Here is a 27889-nt window from a genome sequence, read left to right as displayed (position 1 = left end):
GTGGGGGTGGGGGAGGTGAGGTGGGGGAGGTGAGGTGGGGGAGGTGAGGTGGGGGAGGGGGGGGGTGAGGTGGGGGAGGTGAGGTGGGGGTGGGGGAGGTGAGGTGGGGGAGGGGGGTCTCAGTAACAAAACCGCCGAGCGAGTAATTAGTTCGTCAGCAAAGCTGGCTCTTCACGAGCCGAGGATTCTCAAACGTGGCATTTCCGCAGTCGTGTGATTTATAATAATGACAATGTATGTATATATATATTAAATTATGGTAGAAAAGAAATCACGCAAAAACGTCAAGCGGCCAGCCATATACAGCACCTTTGCAGGCAGCGCTGAATTTCGGCCTGAAAAATCCGGAACGCCGTTGTGGAAATTATCATGAGTCTCACACGTGTCCATGAGTCTCACACGTGTCCATGAGTCTCACACGTGACCATGAGTCTCACACGTGACCATGAGTCTCACACGTGACCATGAGTCTCACACGTGTCCATGAGTCTCACACGTGTCCATGAGTCTCACACGTGACCATGAGTCTCACACGTGACCATGAGTCTCACACGTGACCATGAGTCTTACACGTGACCATGAGTCTCACACGTGACAATGAGTCTCTTATCACGTGTACAAGAACACGGAGTAAACCGTATTGGTTGACAGCGATGGCACTTTAAATCAATGCCGCCTGCTTGTGATTGGACGGAACGGCGTTCAGAAATCCCCCCCAACCACCACCACCACTCCTTACCCCACCCCCACCAGATAAATAGGTGGCGACAGGAGGAGTCTGAGCGTCACGTGTCCACAGGTGTGCACGTGATACTCAAGTAGCTCCAGGTGTGCCATGGAGCTGCTGATGTGTGTGATCATGGCGCTGGTGTCTGCAGGTAAGGTTATTGTTGTTTGCGGGACTTTGCGATCCATGTGTTGTCAATCGTGTGTACAGTGCCTCTAATGGCGCCTGCCATATCAATGTGTAATTAAATTGAAGTTGAGCATTTTTAAAAAAACATGTTACCAGGTAGGGTCCACTGAGCTTCATAACTCTTTTTTGAGAAGCGACGTGGCTACAGATGATCGCTCAACGAAGTGGCTTATCACGTGGACATTTATTGCAGCCTAAATACTCTTAAACGCGTGATGTTGATTCGAAACGTGGAGGGGAAAAACCGGAGGACCCGGAGAAAAATCCACGCGACCACGGGGAGAGAGACACACGCAAACTCCAAATATACAGCAGGCATCAGGATCGGGATAAAACCGACGATCATCCTGCATACCAGGCGAGGGAGTTAACATCTCGCCACCGCGGCACCCCAATTGTTTTGCCACCTCTGTTGGACACTGTGGAAATTAAAACAGATTCACACGCAGGTTGATTACACTGTTCAACCCACTTGCTGTACTGCCGTTGTTGGCCTCCTCGCAGCGCGGCGGGGTTGGTACTCGGGTTTCACTGAACTCGATGCTCTCATGATGGTCCACCAACCCCTCATTTCACGAGGCGAGCCCGGGTATTACAATCTCAGCAATTATCAAATCCATCAATGGATGAAGTTCTTTCCACCCCGTGTCGGTTATGGGTTTTTGCTGTTGTGACCATACTTCACCACACCGCTGATCAATGCGGGTTGATGAACGGGTAGGGCAGCGCCGGTTTTGATTTTGCTCGCCATCCGATGTTCGAGCCGTGGCTGGGGAACGGGTTTGGGTGGTCCAGGTTCTTAGGCGCAGCGTGGTGAACACTACCACCACCGCTACCACCCCCATCGTGCTCCGTAATCCCATACACCTTTTAAAGCTAAGGGCGCAATTAGTGAATACAAAATTAAGTTTAAAACGATGGCCTGATCTCACGAGCTATGGGGGCAGTTTTGAGCCAGCGTTGGGAATTCCAGATTTTCCCTGGTGGCAGCAGTCCGTCTATAGGAAGACCACTGCTCGCAAATAATTCCCACCATTATTCTCATCATCATCACCACCACCATCTTACATAGCCACGATCTATCCACTGCACATGCCGTGAATTAAATATTGCAGGTAGGAACAATGTTCCACACTGCCCACCAGGGATTTTTTGTCTGTCTGTCGTGCATAAATATATATATAAAATAAACAGCTCTTTGATTCAACTTTCTTCTTGGTTCTTTCTGTAAAGTCACGTAGAAGGGAAGTAATAAAATAATAAAAATAAAACATAATAAAATAATTCTCACGACGTTTCGGCCACAACGCAAGCAGCCGTCCTCAGGTGGAGAACAGGTCCGTCAAGTAGACACGTAGGCTTTTGCAACCAATATTATTCATAATATAGGTTTTTGGGTCAGTTCGCGTTATTTATAAATGTGTCGTAACCCTCCACCACCCGACACGGCCAAACAGAAAAAAATGTGTCACGTTTTCAAAGGACAAAATAATTGACTTCTTTAGCCCACCGCTGTGCTGAAGAGAGAATCAACAGCCTCCCGCTCGTCCTGCACCCGGCGCCGCCACCGCCGGCCGTTGAGCGTGAACCGGAACTCGCGCCGCCCCCGCCCCCCCCGCGGCGCGTCTCTCCCACGTGCGCGATGGCGCCGTCCGCGCCGTCCGAGGGCGGCGCGGCCACAGCCGCCGCCTGCGCCCGGAGCCGCTCGGTGTCGTCGTCTAGCCGGGGTTCCGAGGCGCGCCGCCGCTCCCCCTCCTCCACGTGGAGGTGCCGCAAGTGCTCCACCGCAGCTCCGGCCGGTTCATGGTCAGACACCGACAACGACGCTGCGCGATGGCGCTGTCTGGCCGCCTGCGCCCGGAGCCGCTCCCCGTTGTCCTGGAGCCGGACTTCCGGGGAGCCGCCGCTCCTCCACGTGCTGGCGGCAACACGACGCGGCGCTCCACCGCCAGACACCGACGACGAAGACGACGATGGGTCGAGAGCCCCAGGTGGTGGCCCTGTAGATGAGGCGCTGGGTAGCGGGCTCCCACGGTGGTATCCTGAAGCTGTCGAGAGCCCCAGGTGGTGGCCCTGTAGATGAGGCGCTGGGTAGCGGGCTCCCACGGTGGTATCCTGAAGCTGCACGACGGGGTGGTTTGCATCCCCCTCGCCGAGCCCGTCCGCCATGGCCTCGTCTGCGGCCTCCTGCCAACTCCTCTTCTTCGTCGTGTCGTCGAGCTCCTCATCGCGGTCTCTTTTTTTCCTCCACACTCCGGCCTTGATCCTCTCCTCTACACTGGTGTGTATGTCGATGATTTGGCTGTACATTTCCACGTGATAAGCCGCTTCGTTTGGCTATCCGTTTGTGGCCAGGTCGCTTCTGAAAATGAAGCGAATAGCCCAGTGGGGCCTTACCTTATTACACAAAGAGTTTTGTTTTAAATTTGTATTGTTTTAATAATTCTCTTACCTCTCCTATATTTTGCATTCTGGACATCTGTCAAAAAGAGCTTCATGGCTCCATCGGCTTCCTCCTCCAGCACAAATGAATATTCTGATTCAGATTTTTTACTTCCTTCGCGCACCCGCACGTAGCCCCAACCGTGCTGATCGGAAATCTCCCTCTCCCCCCCCCCCCTCTTGTTCACCCCCCCCCTCCCTCAGCTGGCTGCTCAGCAAGAAGACACGCGGTGCACCCCCTGAGCCGCATCGTGGGGGGCTTTGAGGTGGTCCCGCACTCGCTGCCCTTCCAGGTGTCGCTCCTCTACCGGGGGTCCCACATTTGCGGAGGAGCACTCATCGCGCCCTCCTGGGTCCTGACCGCCGCACACTGCTACAAGGAGTACACGGCCCCCCCTCCCCACCACCCCCCCTCTCTCTCTCTCTGTCTCTCTAAATCGTCTCAAGCCCTCTTGTAAATCCGCGTGACTTTTGTGTGTCTAGGGGGAGCGGCGGTGCAAGGGTTTTAGCACGCCGCGCCAAGAAGCCCAGCGACACGGGCTCGATTCTCGCTGGCGGCCAACACCGGCGACGATTATCTGAACTGGTCCTGGTACTCCGCGAGGTCGACTCGGCCTCAAAGGCTAACCTGGTGGCGATGTGCATTCGACTGTTATTGCTTGGGCTGTCGTCTCTGCAAACGGTTGCTTGCAAAGAGACACGGGCATTCTAGCGACCTGCTCAGCGATTTGTAATGACATGGTTTGTGAACTATGATTTGCTCGTTTCAATCCTCGTGTGGGTGGGTTTGGTGGACCTAACCAGTTATATATATATTATATATTATAATTGCGTGTCGAACTAGGGCCTGTATGGTCAAGGGGAGTGAAGTCCTTGCCTGCTAACATCTGGGGGCTCGCCAGCATTTATTCCAGCAAGCCCCGACTCTGTTGCTGATCCAGACCCTGCAAGTCGAAACCGGTCCGTGGCTTTCTTGCACTGAATTAAAATGCTGCTGATGAGACACTGCATGTCGAAACCGGCCTGGGGCTTTCATGCACTGAAAACGCTGCAGATAAGACCCTGCAAGTCGAAACCGGCCCGGGGCTTTCTTGCACTGAAAACGCTGCTGATGAGACCCTGCAAGTCGAAACCGGCCCGGGGCTTTCTTGCACTGAAAACGCTGCTGATGAGACCCTGCATGTCGAAACCGGCCCGGGACTTTCTTGCACCGAAAACGCTGCTGAGATTGCACACTTCCAGAAGGCCGTACAGCCCAATGTTTTGAGTCAGAAATACTTTAATATTTTAATGTGGCGAGACGTATGGGGGGACCCTTTTCCCGCTTGCCTATTGTTGTCCGGAACAAAGAAAAAACCGCTGGGCGTTGTTTCTACACAACTACTCGCTCAGATGTGGACAAAGCTGTCGCCAGGCGATTTTCAACAGCGATGTGATTTGGCGCAGCATTGGATGAGCCAAGGCACTAAATTGGTTCCCTTTGCTCCTCCCCCCCCCCTGCCCTCTCGTCTTCTGCCAATCAGCGTGACCCTGCTGAAGGTGGCGCTGGGCGTGCACAGGCGCTCTGAGCACAAGGGCACGGAGCAGGTGCGGCTCGTGAGCCTGGCGGTGAAGCACCAGGCCTACAACGAGGTCACCATGGACAACGACCTCCTGCTGCTCAAGGTGCCTCGTGTGTGCGGAGGCTTCGGTGGAGGACGCTTGCACGCGGGCGCTGCCCTTCTTTGTGGTACTCGGTAAACGTGCCGACCGTTGGGCCAACGTTGGTATGTGGTTTGGTGCCGTTGTTGGACCAAAGTTGGAGCAACGTGTTGGGTAACCCCGCAGCACCTGTGCCGTCGCCGCCCCGGTTCCACGATGCCATAATCCATCTCACTCCCGCGAAGTGTCCGGTGTTTCCTCGTTCCATCTCTGTGATGGGCGCTCCTTCCGGACACACGCTCTCCCTCCCTTTGGCTGCCATTCCGTCCTGAACCAGCCACACGTTCTAGCGCTCTCCCCTTCAACGGAGGCCCTTGCTCCAGCAGTGGCGTGAGCTTGCAATTGCAGGGCTCCACCTTTTACCTCTTTATATATATTAAATCCTGAACGAGACACTTGTTCTCCCGCCCCGCCCCGCCACCAACCCCCATCACTCTCTGTCCACCTTCCCTCCCCTCGCAGCTCAAAAGCCCGGCACAGGTGACGAGGGGCGTGGTGGGGCTGGTGGCCCTCTCGGAGAGGGCCGTGGCCCCGGGCACGCTGTGCTTCGTGTCCGGCTGGGGCATCACGGCCGAGGGCAACTACATCCTGTCCGACCAGCTCATGGCCGTCGCCGTGCCTGTTGTGGCGCAGGGGCTGTGCAGTTCCTACTACAGCGGGCAGGTCACCGACGGCATGCTGTGCGCCGGCATCGAAGAGGGTGGCAAGGACTCGTGCCAGGTGCGCCCGACCGCCCGCGTGTCTGCGTTAGCGGGGTACTGGCAGAGTAGCATGGTTGGCTACGTACGGTGCGAAAGAGGTTCAACGTACATACGCACATGCTCTACAAGCCTGGCGAACCACCCCCACCACCTCCCCCCTTATGAGTTCGATTCCCGCTTGCGCTCAAAACCGGTAATGAATATCTGCATTGGTCCTGAGCCTCTCTCCTAGGTCAACTCTGCCTCAGATCAATACCCACTGTGATGTGTAAACATTGCCACGAGGGAGACAAAGGCGGCCGGCCTTCATAGGTACTTGCAGCACTTTCCCCAGAAGCCTATTAAGGTTACACGATGGATCTTTGTGTGAGTTTGCCTGACGCAGGTGCATATTCTACCCGTAGCATTTGCACGAATGAGATAAAAAAAAAATATTCTTCCGCGACCCAATGTACGCATCTTGAGCATAATAATCGATGCGTGTGGACGCATCGTTACACCCCACCCCCCCCGCCACCCCGTGTCGACCACTCCGCCCCTTGCCATCCCTCATCCGTCGTTCCCCTGTGTGTGTGTGTGTGCACGTGTGTCCCCTCTTACCCTGCGTTCACCCCTCTTCGAACTCAGGGTGATTCGGGGGGCCCGTTGATATGCAACGACAAGCTCGCGGGGGTGGTGTCGTGGGGGGAGGGCTGCGCACGTCCACACTTCTTCGGGGTCTACGCCAACGTGTCGCGGTACATCTTGTGGATCCGCAAGACGATGGCGACTGCCCGCGACTCCCGGCCTTGTGACAACCGCCGCCCGTGACTAAGCGGCCGCGTGACGGCCGCCGCCCGGACACGTTGATATCGTCTCGGCCGTCATGCTTCGGTCATTCGTGGGCAGTTGGCCAGTCACGCTGTCCATGGTCATTGTTGAATAAAAAAATAAGAATATTTTGCTCACTAATTTTTACGTGACTGGATGAACAAAATTAACACCGTCCCCCGCACCGTATCAACTTAGGGACCACGTGGGCCCGTGTGTCCCGTCTGTGCACGGTACTTTGGCCGTGCAACTTTTCTGTTGCACCATATCCAGCCAAGGCGTTAGAATTTCGATTTAAAGCTTTCGTGACTGCAGGGATTCATCTTCTTGGTTCTTTCGGTAAAGTCACGTAGAAGGGAAGTAATAAAATAATAAAAATAAAACATAATAAAACAATTCTCACGACGTTTCGGCCACAACGCAAGCAGCCATCCTCAGGCGAAGAATGAAACACCCCAAGCTTGGAGCGTATATTTAAGCTGGGTTAGAGGGGGGGGAGGTGGGAAGAAGAGCGCCTAAACAAAATAATTTGCATATCAAGAGGAATTCAGCATATGGAAAATGCGTAGGAGGTGGGCGGGGGGGGTTCCAAATCAATACTATGCCCGTGCATTATGCAGGATTAGCAGCATCAAAGGGGGGGGGGGGAAGGGGGGGAGCATTAACAAAGGAAAGGAATGTTAATAGTATGTAGCTGTAGTTACTAAACAACCACGTAAAAAACTACAGTATAAACTGCATGACAAACTAAAGTATAAACTACATAGCATCATCAGTAAACTTACTATACTCTACAATAAGCTGAGTTACTAACAGTAAGTAATACATGAAAAATTCTACGTTGTAAAAAATTATATAATATGCTTCCATCTAAACTTTATTCTCTTACATCACACGCGTCTATACCGTACTATATACTTCCATAGGCAAAACCAACATTAAATTACATACTGTATTGCTATAAACCACCCTATACCTTATACATTTTTAATATAACACTATGTATTATTCTACCCACCCTAATGTGTATCAAAATGGTTTATTACGTCCTTCCAGTGATTGCTAAGCCAGAATCCATCTTCTCGGTTAAAATTGTCTCTGTGTTTGTAAATGTGGATCGCCTCATGTACGAATCTCTCATGATAGCCAGATGGCTTGCAGAGAACCTCTGTCTTGGAGAAGTCAATGTCATGTGAGCCCACTGAGTTGTAACAGTGATCTGCCATGGCTGAGGTGTTTGTCCTACAGTGTTTCAGGTCAGCTTTATGTTCACGGATGCGGTCCGAGACATGTCGTTTTTTACATTGGGGAAACCAAACGACATGTCTCGGACCGCATCCGTGAACATAAAGCTGACCTGAAACACTGTAGGACAAACACCTCAGCCGTGGCAGATCACTGTTACAACTCAGTGGGCTCACATGACATTGACTTCTCCAAGACAGAGGTTCTCTGCAAGCCATCTGGCTATCATGAGAGATTCGTACATGAGGCGATCCACATTTACAAACACAGAGACAATTTTAACCGAGAAGATGGATTCTGGCTTAGCAATCACTGGAAGGACGTAATAAACCATTTTGATACACATTAGGGTGGGTAGAATAATACATAGTGTTATATTAAAAATGTATAAGGTATAGGGTGGTTTATAGCAATACAGTATGTAATTTAATGTTGGTTTTGCCTATGGAAGTATATAGTACGGTATAGACGCGTGTGATGTAAGAGAATAAAGTTTAGATGGAAGCATATTATATAATTTTTTACAACGTAGAATTTTTCATGTATTACTTACTGTTAGTAACTCAGCTTATTGTAGAGTATAGTAAGTTTACTGATGATGCTATGTAGTTTATACTTTAGTTTGTCATGCAGTTTATACTGTAGTTTTTTACGTGGTTGTTTAGTAACTACAGCTACATACTATTAACATTCCTTTCCTTTGTTAATGCTCCCCCCCTTCCCCCCCCCCCCCTTTGATGCTGCTAATCCTGCATAATGCACGGGCATAGTATTGATTTGGAACCCCCCCCGCCCACCTCCTACGCATTTTCCATATGCTGAATTCCTCTTGATATGCAAATTATTTTGTTTAGGCGCTCTTCTTCCCACCTCCCCCCCCTCTAACCCAGCTTAAATATACGCTCCAAGCTTGGGGTGTTTCATTCTTCGCCTGAGGATGGCTGCTTGCGTTGTGGCCGAAACGTCGTGAGAATTGTTTTATTATGTTTTATTTTTATTATTTTATTACTTCCCTTCTACGTGACTTTACCGAAAGAACCAAGAAGAAGGCGTTAGAACTTCTGTGGTGATGCTCGCTTAAACTTGCACCGTGCCACGGTATTTGGCCCCCTCGAAAAGCAAGAACAACTCCGGGAGGCTCGAGGAACCACAGACAAGCGGGGAAAGGCAGCCACTTTGTGAGCTAGCGCCAAATAACCCCACCCCAAGCTCTGCGGTCCTCTACATATAAAGATGCTTTGAGCCAATTAGTGGGTGTTTACATGTGGGAGGAAATAAACGTGTGTGGGAGGGAGCGACGCTATCCGATGCAGATGGAAGAAGTGGAGGCCACACTTGCTCCTGGCGAGGTGAGGGTATTTCACCACCTCCACGCCCACGATCTACAAACCCTCGCTGCCTCCACACACGTGTGTGAGCCACACAGCGTGCACACAACTACAATTTGCAGCATGGGACGTAACACAAGCACAGGACTTATATATTTTTTTCATTTTAAATCTAATTTATTGCAGTGTTTAGCCCTCAAGTGGTATAATAAATGTAAAAAAAACTGTTTCTATTAATTGCGCACGTGTTTTATTTAATTGTTGTGTGGATTAGACTTGTAGACGTCGTTATTTAACGTAGATTTTTCGTTGCATTCACAGCTGGGTTGGACCTTTAGGTTTTCCGCGGTCCCAGGAGGCCCTCATCAATCAGCCTGGCTCGCTCGCTGGAGTCTCACTCCACAGTATTCCCTCGTTATTCACGACCTTGCTATCTGCGATTTTGGCTATCCGCGAATCACCCCTGGAACTCAACACGACTGCTGCATCGAGAGAGAGAAAGTGATGAGAGAGAATGTGGTGAGAGAAGGCGATGAGATGAAATGAGAGAGCCTATTTACGTATTTATTTAAGGTAACGCATTAAAAAGTTAGGCTTTCGTAAGCCATTGTCGTCATCTGCAAGATATCCCTCGCGAATAACGAGGGAATGGTGCATTTCAGTGGCGTTATTGACTGGGCCTGACTAGTAATCTTACGAACTCTAACCAACCCCAGACATCTGATATCCTACAAATGCACGTTGCATATTAACGTTTTAGAAGCAGAGTAATGCGGGACATCTCAACGCGAACAATTAACATTTAAACAAATCTCAAACGTCACCAAATTTTAGATCGGGAATTTGTCTCTTCACCCACGGCATCATCTTTGCCACGTTCGTGTAAAAGCTGCTCTTGATGTTCTTCCCACATTGCTGTGCCACTCCCCCAGCCACGATGCCAACCTGTTGTGGAACGAACACATCCTCGGTTTTAACACGCTTTCGCGAACAATATGATCCGTCTTCTTGGTTCTTTCGGTAAAGTCACGTAGAATGGAAATAATAAAATAATAAAAAGAAAACATTTCTTCACCTGAAGACGGCTGCTTGCGTTGTGGCCGAAACGTCGTGAGAATTATATTATTTTATTACGTTTTGTTTTTATTATTTTATTACTTCCCTTCTACGTGACTTTACCGAAAGAACCAAGAAGATGAATCCCTGCAGTCACGAAAGCTTTAAATCGGAATATCCGGTAGAGGTTTATTTTTAGGTTTGATCCCGTAAATATAAATGTGTCGTTAAACCTGCCACCACCCCGACATTGCCAATTTAGAAAGATTTGTGGCTATCAAATTTGAGCCAAATGTGGCTGTCACCTGATGATGATTACTGGTGAAATGTTGTGTGTTTACTCTCCAACACACCGGTGTGCTGTAGTGGTAATGAATTGGCATGTTCTGTTTATGTGACAAACTTTACTAATTGGCTGTGTCGGGTGGTGGCGGGTTTAATGACACATTTTATATTTATGCGATCTAACCCAAAAGTATAATGTAAACACAACCTCAAAGACATATTTCGCGGACACCCCATAACGCTCTATGACGGTGGAGTGCGTTTGCTCCTCGACTTTGTGAAAAAAGAATACCAAAGTAATCATTAATCTCCCACCCCATTCCAATAGGCCTCCTGAATTAACTACTGTAACAGTACAAATGTGGTATTCAGTTTTGTGTCCTTAAAAAAAAACATTTTGAAATATTTCCAGCAGTTCGCCTTGATAGCAAATCGAGGTGATGTCATTGCAATAAAAAAAACTGAAACTTCTCTTTTCCAAATGCATATTGAATTGCACCGTAACACCCAGGCTAAATACTAAAGAACAGGGCTAATATATTAGTACTTGAATTTCTATTGCACCCATAACTCAACATCTTTAAGGGATAATTTTTACAATGGGATTCCGCTCCCCCTGCCGTTCTGCTGCCAGCTGCCCCCACGTGGCAAGAGGCGACCACAACACTGGCCTGCAAGTGGGAATTAAGTCTGCCACGAGCGGAGGTCATGTTGTGATGTTGCTACTGGTTAATCCAATTAAGTAACTTGCAAGTAATTGTTTTCTAATTGGGCAAATTTGGATCATGACGCAGGCACCACGTGACCTGTTTTTTTTATTTGTCACCGGATCTCTTAATTATCCATTGTAAAGCAGAGGGCGCCCCCTAAGAAAATCCGGCAATGCCCAGCTGTGTTTTAAAATCACCTGAATCCATCTTCTGTTTTTTTGCAAAACAAGAGGTCCTCCGGAATCACCTGCACACAACGGAGTGGAGGGGGGGATGGAGGGATTTATATTTCATGCTGTTGTCTTTTTCCTCCCCCATTTCATAGCAACTGTGCTGTTGGTGTCATGCTGCTAGACGCACGTCTGCTGAGACCTCGCGTAGAGTGATGCATCGTGCTTTTGGGGAATGATCTGTGGTAGGAGATGTCGCAACAACGAATTCGGAGATTTATTTCAGTGACATTTTTTTGCCTCCGATGCTGGGGTATGTATGTTGAACTTCTTTCGCAGTGTACGTAGCCAATCGTGCTAAGCGGAGGTGCGGGGAAAGGACCACAAACTAAACACAAAGCAGTTCTATAGATGATTTAAAAGTACATAGCTCCAGTAGCTTCCTAATATTGGAAGGAAGCGTGTTTCAGATGTCCGCACAAGAGCATCTCAAAGCGTTCGATACGGCGACTGCATTTGTTCAATGGTTAGCCCAAAGCCACTGCGAGGATGACGGGAGTTCGCGTGATGGTTTCTGCTCCTTGGTGAGATCGGAAAGGTATTGTGGTTCATTTGTGGCAAGCACTTTGTGTGTAAAGAGTGCGACCTTTGGGATGATGAAGAGGAATGTTCTTTGCATGGCGGTCAAAACGAATATTTTAGCGCGGACTTCAGAGGACCTAAAACGTAGCTCTATGTGAAGACTAAATATAATGAATCTTAGGCTTTGCTTGCCTAAACAAATGCTGCTGAATAATATTGCTCTGGTAAGCCACATGGGTGATGGACTTACAACAAAAATCTAGTTCAAGTAATGTCGAGAAAAAATTGAGTAAAATGTATGAAAGTTTATTATTTTTTTTACGAAAGCTCTGATGGCTTTAACGCAGCCAAATACATACCTCGGCACGTGTCTGCTGTTGCGTTCCATGCACACAGCATGTTCTCTGTGATATGTTTCTCTGCTTTCTCTTCGGTGACGTTAAATCTGGCCATTATGTCTTTCAGACACACTTCCTTTTTCTGGAAAATAAAGTACACGTGACACTCAGTAGGAATGCAACAATTTGCACTCCATTATAATTACAGGGACTCCTCTACTTATGAACATTCGACTTACGAACATGTAGAGATACGAACAAACCTGCCCATATGTCCAGTTGCCTGTTCGGACCGAGAGTCGTAAGTTCAATTGCCACGCAATAGATGGTGGTGGCGGCATCTACAACTGCAGTAGATGATACAACGTTGAAACCCATTCCCCGTGTTTGGAATCGACAGGGGTAAATTTGACTTACGAACAATTCGACTTACGAACAGACCTCTGGAACCTAACTCGTTCGTAAGTAGAGGAGTTCCTGTGAACGATTTCTCACATTTCGACTAGGGAATGTGGCTTTGCTCTTCCACGCCGGTCAGACATCTCGGAAGAGGGAGGACTACCAGAGTTCGCAAACGGGTTTTGATTCCTTACCCGTACCCGGCCGCACCAGGGTCGCGAATGGGTACCCGTACGGGTACCCGTTCCCTACCCGTACCCGTACCTTACCCGAAATGAGTGACAAACGGTTACTCACCAGTGACTCACGGCCTACCCGTACCCGGCCGGGTACGGGTAGCCGGGTATCGGGTAGGGTATCGGGTACCCGGTTGCGACCTCTGAGGACTACCCACATTTGACCCCGACACACGCCACCTGCCGATTGACCGCTTGGCTGCCACTCACCGCATATTGCACAGTAGCTTGCTGAAGCTGCTGGGCGTGCTTTTTATCACCCTCCAGAAGGCCAAATCCTGTGACTGTAAGTGATGTATTTTTTTTGACATCGATGAGGTTTTTTCCTGAAATGAAAAACATGTCAACATCTAGGAGAAGCAAGTAAAACAGCTACAAGACCAAACTGAACATTCACATTCGTGTTCAGTACAGCTTTGTATGCCTGTGAGACTTGGACGTTAAAATATACTGACAGAGATAAGATATTGGCACTCGAAATCTATTGCTACAGAAGGATGCTGCATCTCAGATGGACCCAAAAGAGTGATCAACGTCGAAGAAAAATGTTGCACATCGAAGCCGTGCCGGATTAAGCGAATGCGCTAACCTTAAACACCCAGTCGTTCATAAAAGTTGAAGGTGGTATAGTACTATAGTAATAGAGCAAGTGCAGAATCACTGAATCGGAATTGATAGCTTGAATGCATTTAGTGCGGGGCCCTGCAAAGTGCGGGGCTCGTAGCTACACGTGTCGCTACTTTTGCTACTACGATACTCCGGCACTATAGAAGTCGACCTGATGCAGGCAGCGGTGAGACGGAAACTGGCATTATTTGAACACGTAGAATGAACAGGAAAATAACAAAAATTGCTTGCAAAAATGGAAGGAACCGGAAAGAGAGGAAAACCTAAGAGAGGATGGCTTGACGACATCACCAGAGATTGGTGTCAGAAAGATGTGGCCACTACTTGACAATATTGGCACGAGACGAGAGGAAAGTTGAAACGGATAACGAAATGTGCAGTGGACACCAACGGGCGATCTGCGCATGGAACTAATGATGATGTTGATAAACGCGGAGGTGAAAAAACAAGACGACGCGGAGATAAATCGACATGACCACGGGGAGAATGTGAAAATGCCAAATATACAGGTGTCGGGATCGAACCCACGACCTCCTGCATACCAGATGAAGGAGATTGCATCTCGCCACTGTGGTTCGCCTCGAAACTAAAAGCGGCTCTCATTCTATCTCGATTCTAAAACGTTGCTAGCCGTCTGCTGTTTAATGCAGGCCAAGCGTCTGCTGTTCGACGAAGCTAATATCATCGGCTGACACTACGACAAACACCTCCAGCACCTTTAGACAGCTTTAGACAATCGAGGTACAATGGGAGCTGCTCCATTCAGCTCCTAAAAAAACCTCCCTAGCGCGTGCAGTGAAACGTTCCGTGACGTTGTGCCGAACAGCGCTCGGCGCAAACCAGGAACACGTCTGTCACAGTTCCTATAACCACTGTTTCATTGCTTTCATGGCTTTATTTTGGTGATTTCGAAAAGTGTATTGGTTTAGCCATGTTTGTTTGTTGTAGTACAGAGTTAGACTGATGGCCTTAATATAAGTTGTCTTGTGGTTGTTGTTGTTGTTGTTTGACTTGCATCCCACTGGGATTTTTGCACACAGCGTTGGTGTACGGTGATTTTTTTCTGCAATATTTTGCTGTCTTTTCTTGGATTTTCTGTTTGCACTTAGTCACATATTCACTTTAAGATGTTTTTTGTTCATGTTTTTGTTTTTTGTTTGTTGCGGTTGCACCCGATTCAAGAGCCGAATGGCTCACAGGGCTATACCTAATAAATGAACTTAAATGAACTTAAAAAATGAATGTCGGAGTGTTAATGGGTAATCATTGTTCATGGCAAGACGTACCATGTATGTTGCAGAGCGTTGTCCAATCCTTGTTTGCCGAATTGAGATCCAGGATCGCATTCGTTTCCTTTGTACATGGCAAGCAAATTGGCCTGTGTGAGAATGAAAGCGCGTTTAGAAGAACAGAAGTCCGTTGCGACACACGAAAAAACCTCCGAATGCCGTTGTCGGGGCACACGATGGGATTAGCCGTTTTTTGGGCTCTTCGTACATCACAGGGGTGCCGGTCACCACCTTGACCAACACTGATGATGACGGGGCAGCCCGCGACGTAGGAGGCCCAAACGCCGGTGCTCCATCGTACGCTACGAGCTGACGAACACGCATCACTGTGTGTAACTGATGAGGTGGTATTAGAGAGGGGAGGAGGGGAGGGGGATATATGCAGGGTGCTTCAAAAAAATGTTGTTGTAGCAATATATTGGGGGGACATTTTGAGCATATTTGAATATTGGTGGGGATAATTACGGCCTTGGTACAGATAGTGGATAACAGTTAGATACTGCACTGTTTCTCGTGCGGTCTGATGAGAATTAACATGTACAAACATTGTGACGAATAGTTTTGAATTGGAATGTGATTAGTTACCTATTCGTAGAGAGAGAGTAGCAGACAAACCCTTCAATGGTCACACATGTGTTACAACAAACAACAAACTCATTTGTATTAAAAGTAAAACATTCAAAAATGTTGCCGACACATTGCATTCTGGGTAACCCTGTTGCAGTGTGGTCTCTTTATCTAGTTAACACAACATTATAATTTGCATGATCCGCAAGTAAAACGTTATTACACACTTCACACGCCTGCTGAACACGTTCCATGTGTCTTCTTGGTTCTTTCGGTAAAGTCACGTAGAATGGAAATAATAAAATAATAAAAATAAAACATAATAAAATAATTCTCACGACGTTTCGGCCACAACGCAAGCAGCCGTCCTCAGGTGGAGAGCATGTCTGTCGAGTAGACATTCTACGTGACTTTACCGAAAGAACCAAGAAGATGAATCCCTGCAATCACGAAAGCTTTAAATCGAAACGTTCCATGTGATGGAGAGAACGCTGATTCAAATGACAATACATACAATACATACCTTCGTATGTGTGGACATGTGTGACCCATGTAACGTAGAAAATGTTCATTCAAATGAATGTCCTCGCATTTAAATTTGATACGAAAAAAAAACGATGTATCATGGAGTATAGTGAGAATTAAATATTGGAACACGCAACGTTAGCAAATGTATACGATACATTTGTACAGGCAACGAGCTGAACCACGTGGGAAATTGAATATCTGAGCAGCCGACCCTATGCAAGAATGAGATTTCTGGCTTCGAAGAAGACAAACAATATCTGTTTTTAATGACGAACTGCTTACCGATATGTATATCCAAATGTTAGACGCTTGCTAAGTTTAATAAGGGCGATGTCATTATCCAGATTTTCGATTTGTACATGGGCGTCTGGGTTCCTGTTGTAGCCTTCGTGGATTATAATTTGTTTTGGAGACATTTTATCTCCTCCAAGTTTGTTACTTGATCCTACAAGCAAGAAACATGTATGCGTTAATTCATGTGCACATCAACTTACGACAATTAGGATAAGGAGTTAAACTTATAGTGCTTACAGGGCTCAGCAACACAATGTCTTGCGACATCGTATCAACGACGCCAATCCCTGCTGAACCTTCCAAGTTGGGCCCGCATTGCACCGTATCTTTAACGTCCACTTTGGAGCAGATGGCGTGTGTCTATGTTCAACACGTCTGCAGTATCCTACGTATACACTATGAGACCTCCTTTACCAGTGGCAAAATATAGTAATAGGTTTTTACCCTTTCAAGTGGTACAAAACTGACACCTTTATACAAGGAATCACGTTTGCAATAACCACAACACAAGCAGTCAAAATGCAAACAAAAAGAAACAACTCTGATAATGATATGCACTGTCCTAGAAGTTGATTGGTCCACACCCGAGACAGCTTTTCTTTAGAGCCTAGTCTCCATTGGTGTTGGACCAGATGACGCTAAAAGGCGTACAACTCAAAAACAGTGCACTATCAGAGTATTGAGAGCTCGGGGTAAGCATTTACACTATGAGACACTCCTTTACCAGTGCCAAAATATAGTAATAGGTTTTTACCCTTACAACTGGTACAAAAACTGACACCTTTATACAAGGGATCACATTTGCAAGGAAAGTGCATATCATCATTATCAGAGTTGTTTCTTTTTGTTTGCATTTTGACTGCTTGTGTTGTGGTTATTGCAAACATGATGCCTTGTATAAAGGTGTAAGTTTTGTACCAGTTGAAAGGGTAAAAACCTATTACTATATCCTACGTATGTTTAACTTCTTTGGCACCGTGCGTAGCCAACCGTGCTAAAAAGCGGAGGTGCAGGTGGAAGGACAACAAACTAAACATTACAAAACATTTACAAGGGTGACCGCTAGGCTAGAACTGCAATGCCCCTGCAACAATAGGCCGTGTTGCCACCCGAAAGCCACGGCAATCCTGTGATGAAGGCTTTGCTTTGGCAGTACCTATCACAACGTCAATCGATCCCTTCCACCATTCGTCGTCAGTGATGGCGAATTCGTCGAAGCAATGGGCAGCAGTGAGGATCCACTGGTCGGCAATGATGGAGCCTCCACAAAATGCTGGTTTTACGTGATCATTTGAGATGTGCACCTGAAAAGAAAAGTAAAGTAAAATTCGTTGGTTCTTTCGGTAAAGTCACGTAGATAGAAAATAATAAAATAAAAAAGATAAAAATGATAAAATAAAAAAGAATGAATAAATAACAAAAACTCACGACGTTTCCATCGCAACACAAGCAGACGTCATCAGGCGCCTAAATTAATTAATTTTATGTCTACGTGACTTTACCGAAAGAACCAAAGAGTATTTAATGCATTCAATACACTTTATACACCACCTACGTTCACCATAATTTTCACTCGTAAGGTGCCTTTAACGATGCCTAAAGGTGCCGTGGACGAAAGCAGAAAGGTCAAATAAGAAATAACCGTGTTGCAGCAGGATTAAAAATAATTTGGAGAAAAAGCTTTTAAGAAAAAGAAGTATCTAAAAAAAAATAGCTTTTCAGTCGGGAATTTTAAAAACAACAACACCGACAGACGTGCACCTCCACATAGAGGTCCCTCCACAGAGAGACAGTCCACGAACACGTTTGGAAAGGTGCACACGTACCCTCATACTAATCTGCGCTTGCCATGGCCAGAGCTCGATTTTAGTGGGATCGCCTCCTGCGATCCGAGCACGCGGTATCCTGAAGGTGCCTGATGTACCGCACTGTGTAAACAGCTTCTCGTCTGCAGCGCAGGCAATAAGGAACACCACACGCTTTCATTTCACTCACTCTGTCAGTTGCTGTCGTCGTCGTTGTTGTTGTATCCTCAAATCTTGTAACTCAATTTTAACCCACTTCCCAATGAGAGCTCGGGGTAAGCATTTACACCATTGGAACCTCATTTGCCAGTAGCAAAATAGCAAAAAATGTGTTGCCAGATAAAAGGGTAAAAAAACAATTATCATATTTTGCTACTGGCAAATGAGGTTCCAATAGAGCCTCACCCCTGTCGGAGTTGTCAGGAGCCACCTGCAGCAAGTCTTATCCCCGATTGGCCAAATCTTTGGAATAATTCCATAACACTTATCCCCCCTCCCCCTTCTTGAATGAAAGACTCCACAAGCCCAAACTGATTCCCTCACCCAGTTACCAAACTCAACACGGATCCCTCTCCGGTAAGGATCTCTCTCCACATGGAGAAACATTTCGAACAACGCAGGGGTTGCTTCAAAAAAATGTTAACACTTCCGAGAAGTTGCAACAATACTGCAAGAAGTGCTCCTCCCGGCTCTGGAGACCACCTGGGGAAGATTCCAGGCACGCGCTGACAATGACGGCGAACAAGTGGAGACTCTTTGAAGCTATTAACATACATGTGTTATCATGTTACCATTAAAAACGATAGTCCCATGTAAGTGTTAACATGTTTTTGAGGCAGCTTGTATTTCAATGTTTCTCACAGCCCACGCACTTTGATATCCCCGTTACAATGGAACTCGGTCCGATTGCAACGATTTAGGAAATATTAACCCGTGCGTCGATTCGACTGCGCGATATTGAAACAAAGTAAACATCACCTGCTTGCAGCATTTTTTCAAAAACATCGTTCAGATCATCGTAATCCCTGAGAATGAAGGAATGTTGCTCGTTGGGTTTCTGCGACGCAATAGTTTCGATCTCGTCCTTGTAGACGTCTCCCATGCCAAAGACATAAACGTCTGGACAAACGCAAAAAAAGATACACACATGCAGAAGAGACACTCGAGAAAGGCGACTTGATCGAATGAATCGAATGGGCGGGTTGAAGTTCTGCAAGAACACATTCCTGCGGAGGGAGCTGGTAGAAACGTTGGGTTGCTCGGTCAATGGCCAGGGTCAACGGCGGCGTGGTGTATTCCGCAAATATGGCCGACTGTGAGGGCGGGCACAAGCCGGCGTGAGTAGGTTAAACGTTGAGTTTTATAAGGGCACCACGGGGTGACCAGCCCCTTCCCACCCAGCCCCACCCCCCACCCAGCCCCACCCAGCCCCACCCTCCCCACCCAGCCCCACCCTCCCAACCCAGCCCTTCCCCACCCTCCCCTTCCCTTCCCACCCAGCCCCTCTCCACCCTCCCATTCGCCACCCAGTCCCTCCCTCCCCACCCAGCCCCTCCCTGCACGACGGACGGACACAATAATCCCCTGTGGGCTGGTGTAACCAGGAGGTTCCTACCAGTATAACGTATGCGTTGTTTCTCCCGAGGTGATGGGGGTGTTTTTATTATTGCACGCTTTTATTTAACTCACACTCTGTCTGTTGCATCCTCAACTCTGTCTGTTGTCGTATCCTCAAATCTTGTAACTCAATTTCAACCCACTTCCCAATGTCGTATCGACTGCAAACTTGGTATACGTATGTCATACCGATGGCAATACTATATTCCAGAGGTGGGACAAAGTCATTGTTATGCAAGTCCAAGTCGAGTCGCAAGTCATCAAATTCATGACTCGAGTCTGACTCGAGTCCAAGTCACATGACTCGAGTCCACATCTCATAGGTGGGACAAAGTCATTGTTATGCAAGTCCAAGTCGAGTCGCAAGTCATCAAATTCATGACTCGAGTCTGACTCGAGTCCAAGTCACATGACTCGAGTCCACACCTCTGCGTATATTCTATCATTAAAAATAATATATATTTTTAAGCAATCTTTTGTATATGTTATGATTTCGGCTTGGGTCTGATTGTCCACGCTCAAATGACGTTGGCTGTAAATCACCACGGCCCCTTACCTTATGGCAAGCCTCGGGGCCACTTCCATTACTCGTACGGTACATTTCATTAAAGCGTGTTTAAAAAAAGTATTTTAAAATATTACTTATTTTGTGTGTTTTGGGGGGTAGGTGTTTGTCTACGTTTGGGCCCTGTACTGTGTTCCAGTGCCACCTGATTGTTCGCTTAGAGGTACGTATCCACATTTTGTTTAGCATTATAGGATTGGTTGGTATTGAGTCTTGTTGGATTAATTTGATCAGTATTCATTTGAAATGGCCAAAGGAAATGCAAGGTTTAAATACGCAATTTAGCCTTTTTTTCAACTTTGTTATGATTTGTACTAAATATTACTCTGACAAGATCAGACTTACATTCGAGAAACCAGGGCCACACCCTAATGGGTGTGTAACTCTTACTGAAATCGAAATTGACAATAGGTTACAGAATTATTAAACGTCTCTTTAATGACGGAAATGCCATCCTATGTTGTTCAGTAATAATAATGAAAACACAGGAGTATAATAATTGTTCTGCTTTTTGCAGGTTGTGCTCCAACTACCCATGTGTTCTTTAGGGATGTCCAGGTCAATGTTGTCCATCAGGAATTTGCCCGGTGGAGGTCCAACATTGGATCTTCCTTCAAGCACGAAATAAATGAGAAGGGGAGGGGAAAGGTGGGGGGAGGGGGGTGGGGAGACACAATCAGAAAGCACTTATTTCATATTTAGCATTATGGTACTTATATACCCAGGAGAGCTTTGCTGAATCTCAAAGCTATTTCTTCAGGAGGGTCCTCGACACGTTTTTACATGGGGGGAAGGGGGGGGTGCAAGTTAGTTTTCAACATTAGAATGTCCAGTACCAGTTACATAGCGGTTATTTCAATCTGTGCGAGGAAAACAGAGAAGCTGTAGGAGATCAATGCAGAACAGGGGAAGAACAATGGAATACTCTGCTAAGAGCACAGACAAAAACAATCAGACCAAGGACCTGTTTTGCTACGAGGCGTGAGTGTTACCACTGTGCCACCAGCCACCCCGTAATGACTCTGCATGTTCACAATAGTTTGAAACTACAAACACGAAACGGATGCGGAGTAAACTGCACGCCACGTGGCAGTTACACATTCCTGCGGAGGGAGCTGGTGTAGGAACCTTGGGTTGCTCGGTCAATGGGCAGGGTCAACGGCGGCGTGGTGTATTCCGCAAATATGGCCAACTGTGAGGGCGGGCACAAGCCGGCGTGAGTAGGTTAAACGTTGAGTTTTATAAGGGCACCACGGGGTGACCAGCCCCTCCCCACCCAGCCCCACCCTCCACCCAGCCCCACCCTCCCCACCCAGCCCCTCCCCACCCTCCCCTCTCCACCCGGCCCCACTCCTCAAATTTTTGGATGCACGACGGACGGACGAACACAATAATCCCCTGTGGGCTGGTGTAACCAGGAGGTTCCTACCAGTACTAGTTTAAAAGTGTACAGAGTTGATTGTGTCGGTTCAGTCATCATTGCACGCACATTACATTTTGTTTTGCACTTAATTTCCTAAACGGCAGCTCTGAGAATGAAAATATCAGTTTGACTGTCATGCAACGAACAATATTCTCATCACATGCAGAGCGAGTGGAAAAGTGCTTCCTCCTGCTATGTTATCCGCTTTGGTGGGCTGGTTTATAACACAACGGGCTACGCTAGCTCTTCAGAGATATGATTGGATGCTCTGTCCCATTCATAATCAACATTTTTGGGTTTAGATCGCGTTATTTATAAATGTGTCGTAACCCTCCACCACCCGACACGGCCAACCAGTAAAAATGTGTCACGTTGACAAAAGACCAATAGATCACTGCTTTAGCCCACCGGTGTGTTGAAGCCACAACATTTACAATTTGAGTACGACGTTTCGCTATATATATAAGAACGGGAGACACAGCAGAGCCTCACGGGAGACACAGCAGAGCCTCACCATTCTGGCGAATTGCCCGATGATGCTGGATGCAATTACCAGCGAAACGTCGTACTCAAATTGTAAATGTTGTGGCTTCAACACACCGGTGGGCTAAAGCAGTGAACTATTTGTCTTTTGTCAAAGTGACACATTTTTACTGATTGGCCGTGTCGGGTGGTGGAGGGTTACGACACATTTATAAATAACGCGATCTAAACCCAAAAACGTTGATTATGAATAACATTGGTCGCGAAAGCCTACGTGTTGCTCTGTCCCATGATGACATGATGCCAAAAAAGCACAATCAGGATAAAACTGGGGCGAACAACAAAAGTTTGAACTTCTGCATCGGGAGAATTGCAACGTGGGCACGACTTTGTTTGCGAGATGTTCGGTTCAGTGATTTGGAGCCTTGCGCATGAAAAGTTGCTGTTGCTTCTGAGCCAAAGATGTGCACGTGTGAACGGCGGCTCACCATCTGTGAGAAGTATAATGGCTTGTCTGATATCCTTAAATGTCCTCTGATTAGCCACTTTATATAAAGCCATTGTATCCAGCACCATCTTCAAAGCCATGGCTGTATTTGTACCCGGAGTATCGTCGAATTCTGTATCATTGTACACCGGAGATGAAAAAAAACACAAAGGAAAACATCATTGGAACCTCATTTGCCAGTAAAAAACATGATAATCGGTTTTTTACCCTTCTATCTGGCAACAAAACTGACACCTTGTTTTTATTTTGATGACGCCTTTTGGCGTGATCTGGTCCAACACCATGTGAGACTAGGCTCTAAGGAAAGCTGTCTCGGGTGTGGACCAATCAACTTCAAGGACAGTGCATACATTACCAGAGTTATGTTTTTTGTTTGCATTACGACTGCAGGTATTGTGGTCTATGCAAACATGACTCCTTGTAAAAAAAGGTGTCAGTTTTGTTGCCAGATAGAAGGGTAAAAAAACAATTATCAAAGGAAAACATTTTAAGAAATCAGTTTTTTCCTCTCTCAAAATGTCTGTCCGTTCATTCGTTTCTCAGTCCGCTTGTCCTGTTGAGGGTCACGTGGGCAGCGTGTTGACTCCAGCACAACATTACTACACCATAAGACAAAGATTCCCCGTATAGCCTTAACATACTCTCTGGTTCTTTCGGTAAAGTCACGTAGGTATAAAATAAAATAAAAATATAAATCACAACGTTTCGATTGCAACACAAGCAATCATCATCATCAGGTGGGAAAACCACAGCAAGAAAACATTTTGCTGGAGCAACAGGAGAGCTTCACCATTCTTGCCCGATGAAGCTGATTGTAATTATCAGCGAAACGTCGTACTCAAATTTTAAAATGCTGTTGATTCTCTCTTCAGCACACCGGTGGGCTAAATAAGTCAATTAATTTGTCCTTTAAAAAACGTGACACATTTTTTACTGTTTGGCCGTGTCGGGTGGTGGAGGGTTACGACACATTTATAAATAACGCGATCTGACCCAAAAACCTTTATTATGAACCACCAATATTTGTTGACAAAGCGGGACTTTCTTGATTAAAAGCAGGAGGTTACAGCTGGTTGAGAGAGAGCCAGAAAGTGATGGCTTCAGTCGAGTTCGCACTCGACCTCACGGCACAAGGTGACAAGGTTGACAGAGGCAGAGGAGATTCAGGAAACGCGTCCCCGTTCTTTTAACTGCCTCGACGGCCGATTGAACGGGTGACCTCCGGATGTTCCGACCACAATCATGAATGTGACGCAGTGCTTGCCAAAATGTACACTTACCGTAATAATCCAGATCATCCAAAATCTTGATCACAGCGTTGGGGTCATTGGACCAACTGTCACGCACCGAAAGCTTTAAGGATGGATTCGTGGCATACATCACGATGCTGTACCTTATATTCCTGACGTACATTCCAATCTAAGGAATTTTAACGGAGACATTCACGAGTCAGGATTAAACAGTTCGCCACCAATGAAACCCGCGCCACGCACGCACGCACGGCGTGAAGAGGCACATCTTCTACGTATTGCGATGATCAATTGGGTAAAATCGATTCTTACACTCGTGATAGACGCTTCAAATCTGTGTGCGCGGGGAATCGACGATGCTAAATAACACGTGTGTGAAATGAGAAACAATTCTAGATTTGAAGCTTTCGTGACTGCAAGGATTCATACTCTTAGGTCTTTTCGGTAAAGTCACGTGGGTAAAAAAAATAATAATATTATAATATAAGAAATAAGAAGAAATATTATTTCTTATATTATTTCTTACATTATTTATATAAGAAGAAATATTACTTGTTATTTTATTTCTTATATTATGTATTATTATTTATTTTTATTATTTATTTTTTACCTACGTGACTTTACCGAAAAGACCTAAGAAAATGAGAAGCAAGTCTGAAAAGTGTGCAACAAGCCTTGGCCAGTTGTACAACTCTCCAAAATTACACCTTCAATCAAAACATATTTCCTGCAGGGATGCAAAAACGCAGAAAGATGTTCCTCGCTAAGGGAGATAAATCAGAGCTATAGAGGAAGGAGGCGAAGGAGGGAGATAGAAAGAGGTGGAGAGCGGAGAGGGGGGGTGAGTGCAAGGGCATGGAACGGAGAGGTAAGAGATAGAGCAAAACGGAAAGAGGACAGTGAGGGAAAGCAACTAGCAGTGGTTGAGAGGATTAGGGAAATCTAGATGAGAAAGGGAGAGCTGGGAGGAGAAGAGTGAGGGTGAGAGGTGAGAGAGAGAAACAGAGAGAGAGAGATGGAGGGGGGGCGATACAGTGGAGGGGGGAGAGGAATAGAGAAACAGATAGAAACAGAGACAAAGTGAGGAATTGGGATAAATTAGGATACTCGGTACAGAGAAGGCACGAGAAAGGTGGAGATGAGATAGGGCTCTGTATAAGATTCATTGTTTTACTGGCTGGCTGGCTGGGGGGGACCGAGGGATTTCAAGGGATTTCACATCCAAAGGACGTGTGGGTTGCTAGCTATTGAAACATATAAAATAAATGAAGGTCAAATGATTGCGTTACTGATTGAACTTTATGGTTAAAAATAAATTTGGATTAAATAATTTCAATGAACAATTATATTTAGTGCAATACACAATGAATGTTGTTTCAATGTAACACATTTAAATCTGAAAATAGAATAAATACAATACTAAATTGGCCCTAGAAATTTAAAAGTCTGGTATCCTAAGAAATGAAAACCGCAACTCATCCTTAAAGTATATGAAAGGTAAAGGCGTGGACCTGCAACTGCTGGCTCATGCCACCGCCGTCAAAAAAGCCTCCACTCGAGCGAGTATTTGGTCTACTCTTCCACACTGACCAGATGCGTTGGCAAGAGATGGACATAAGCACACTTTACCCCTGCCGATTGACGAACACGTGACACTCCGATCAATTAACTGTGTCGTACCCATGTATTCTGCTGGGCGGACAGAGGCAGGGGAATTTAAGAAACTTGTCCTTATTGTTTGAACTGCCACCCGTGGCGATCGCATTGAGCTGGCCGCCTCTGTCGTGCAAATCTGGTGTCTTGACCGCTAGAACACCGTCGCAGCTCGTCTAATACAAATATTGTGCCTAAGTGGTTCATGAGAGCCCTAATGCAACTTGCAAATCTACACGCACCACGTCGGCAAGCAAGGAATGTTGGGCCGACGCTGGTTCCAACGGTTCCACACCACGCTTACTGGGATCAGCGGAAAACGACAATCAACGTACTGCATTGAATCAAGATCCGCAATCGTGACAGATAATATAATCAAATCGCTGGGGTGCGAATCAAAATATGCAGACCCATCGTGTCCATGCACTGTGATTGGGGGTGAGTTGTGTGCGGTGCCTTACCCTGTTGATGAGATCTTTGACAAAATTCAAGCCCGTGTCAAAGTCTTCCTTGCCAACGCTGTAGGAGGCATCAATGACCAGGTAGATGTGCGTGTCGTACAAGCTCGTCAAATTGATGGATCGTGCCATTGATTCTTAAACACACACACACACGTACAAATCCCAACATATTAAACGGCACAATTTGTCAATTTAAATGCAGGATACGTAATACACTGGTCAACACACTTTTTCTGGCATAAGGTATTCCAACGGTTTTAATGTAAATTTGGGGTGCTGATTCCAAATCTGGCATCAGTTTTTGTCTATCACATCAGGTTTTTGAGATATCAAATATTGCATTTTCAATAAAAACTGCAGAAGAAAAATATTAAATGTGGATATCTACATAAAATGATATTATAAACACACTATCCTAAGAATACAGCGCCATATTTTAACACTAAAGCAGTCACTGACTCGCAACGACTTGCAATCATAAGTGACAGAGTCAATTTCGGGTAAAATCATTGAAAATGGGGTATGCCGATAGCATAAAATGAGATGTGATAGAGCAAATCAGAGATCAGATTTGGAATCAGCACCCTGAAATTAGTCTAAGACAGCTGCAAAAGTCCAGGCCAGAAAAAAAAGTTTTTTTTTGTTGACCAGTGATATTAAGGGCAATTAGGCTACGTATTGCTAAACTCAGGGTTTAATTTGTATTATTTCCCCTCTCTTGGGGACGCCCAGGACCAGTTCAGATATTCGCCGCTGATGTTGGTGGCCATGAGCGGGAATCGAACTCAGGTGGTCGTGACCGACTTCATGGCACCTGTGCTTGACACCTGGACTGCCACTCCCCACGCTGTAAGGCAAAGACAACCCTGATAGTCGTCACACACGTTTGGGACAAAGGCTGTTAGTGAGGACTTATGAAGGCCGGAACGGTACACGAGGGGGGTGGGTGGCCAGCACCACGCCCGACCGCCTTTTATCTCCCGAGTGGCGATGTTTACACCAGGTACTCATTTGATGCCGAGTCAACTAAAGAGAGGACCAGAACCGGTTCATATAATCGTCACTGGTGGTGGCCGTGAGTGGGAATCGAACTCGGGTCACCGGGTTCGTAGTGCAGAGCGCTAACCACTGCACCACCGCTCCCCATACTCTTAGACAAACACGCACACACAAATCTATAAACGTACATTTAAAACACGAAGCAAGAGTAATATTTCGTGTGTTGCTTGCAACACAGTACCTGATTGCTCAACACCCATTGACAAAGTGACTTTGCTGAGTGCAAAGGACACATCTTCTGGATTGTCATAGCTGTAAATATCTGTGAGGATACAAAGATGATAAAATAATTAGTGGCGTAAGATATAATAATAATAATAATAACAAAGCAATTTGTAACGTGCGCAACATTTGACAAACATGAATGACCATGACCATGAGGTATGTCTGCTCAGTGTCATGCCAGGCGCGAGAGGTGGGGCCTTTAGGTGTTTCTTAAAAGGTGTAGACTGAATATTTGGAATGTCCAGTGTTGATATGTAAACTTCTTTGTCAAGGCGCTCTCCTCCTCCTCCCACCCAGCTTAAAAAGACGCTGCCAAGCTTAGCAGTGTTCATTAGGAGGCTGTCTTTCCGACAGACCTGTTCTTCACCTGAGGACGGCTGCTTGCGTTGTGGCCGAAACGTCGTGAGAATTGTATCTTATTGTGTTAAATTCTTAATATTTAATTATTTCCCCTTCTACGTGACTTTACCGAAAGAACCAAGAATATGAATCCATGCAGTCACGAAAGCTTTAAATCGAAAAATGTCCAGTGGTATTCCAGACGGCCGGGGCTGCTGCCGAGAATCAGCGCCCAGCAGTGATGGTCTTAGTTCTTCGTGTAGAGTGAAGGAGGTTG

General features: G+C 46.5%; 2 protein-coding genes across 2 annotated transcripts in view; one reads left to right on the top strand and one right to left on the bottom strand.

Moving 5' to 3' along the window:
- The first annotated feature begins 835 nt into the window (after positions 1-835).
- Positions 836-6570, top strand: LOC144942860 (trypsin-like). Its single transcript, XM_078869865.1, has 5 exons — positions 836-878; positions 3563-3740; positions 4882-5023; positions 5522-5779; positions 6388-6570. The coding sequence occupies exons 1-5, from the start codon at positions 836-838 to the stop codon at positions 6568-6570; spliced, it is 804 nt and encodes a 267-aa protein (XP_078725991.1).
- A 2723-nt stretch (positions 6571-9293) lies between these two features.
- The window catches only part of LOC144942750 (complement factor B-like), a 31319-nt gene continuing 12723 nt past the window's right edge, over positions 9294-27889 (bottom strand). The window contains exons 5-18 of the mRNA XM_078869635.1: positions 27230-27310; positions 25990-26123; positions 23906-24044; positions 22606-22737; positions 20745-20822; positions 19008-19148; positions 18051-18172; positions 17381-17528; positions 16213-16375; positions 14833-14924; positions 13130-13245; positions 12306-12426; positions 11392-11441; positions 9294-10088 (exon numbers count right to left, since the gene is read on the bottom strand). Of these exons, the coding sequence (XP_078725761.1) occupies positions 9957-10088; positions 11392-11441; positions 12306-12426; positions 13130-13245; positions 14833-14924; positions 16213-16375; positions 17381-17528; positions 18051-18172; positions 19008-19148; positions 20745-20822; positions 22606-22737; positions 23906-24044; positions 25990-26123; positions 27230-27310 (1649 nt within the window). The 3' untranslated portion in view covers positions 9294-9956. The remainder of the gene's footprint in view (positions 10089-11391; positions 11442-12305; positions 12427-13129; positions 13246-14832; positions 14925-16212; positions 16376-17380; positions 17529-18050; positions 18173-19007; positions 19149-20744; positions 20823-22605; positions 22738-23905; positions 24045-25989; positions 26124-27229; positions 27311-27889) is intronic.

The sequence above is a fragment of the Lampetra fluviatilis genome, chromosome 28, assembly GCF_964198595.1.
Source record: "Lampetra fluviatilis chromosome 28, kcLamFluv1.1, whole genome shotgun sequence".
In the NCBI taxonomy this organism is placed as follows: Eukaryota; Metazoa; Chordata; class Hyperoartia; order Petromyzontiformes; family Petromyzontidae; genus Lampetra; species Lampetra fluviatilis.
The sequence above is the reverse complement of the archived record's forward strand: the minus strand, read 5'-3'. Positions and strand labels throughout refer to the sequence as shown.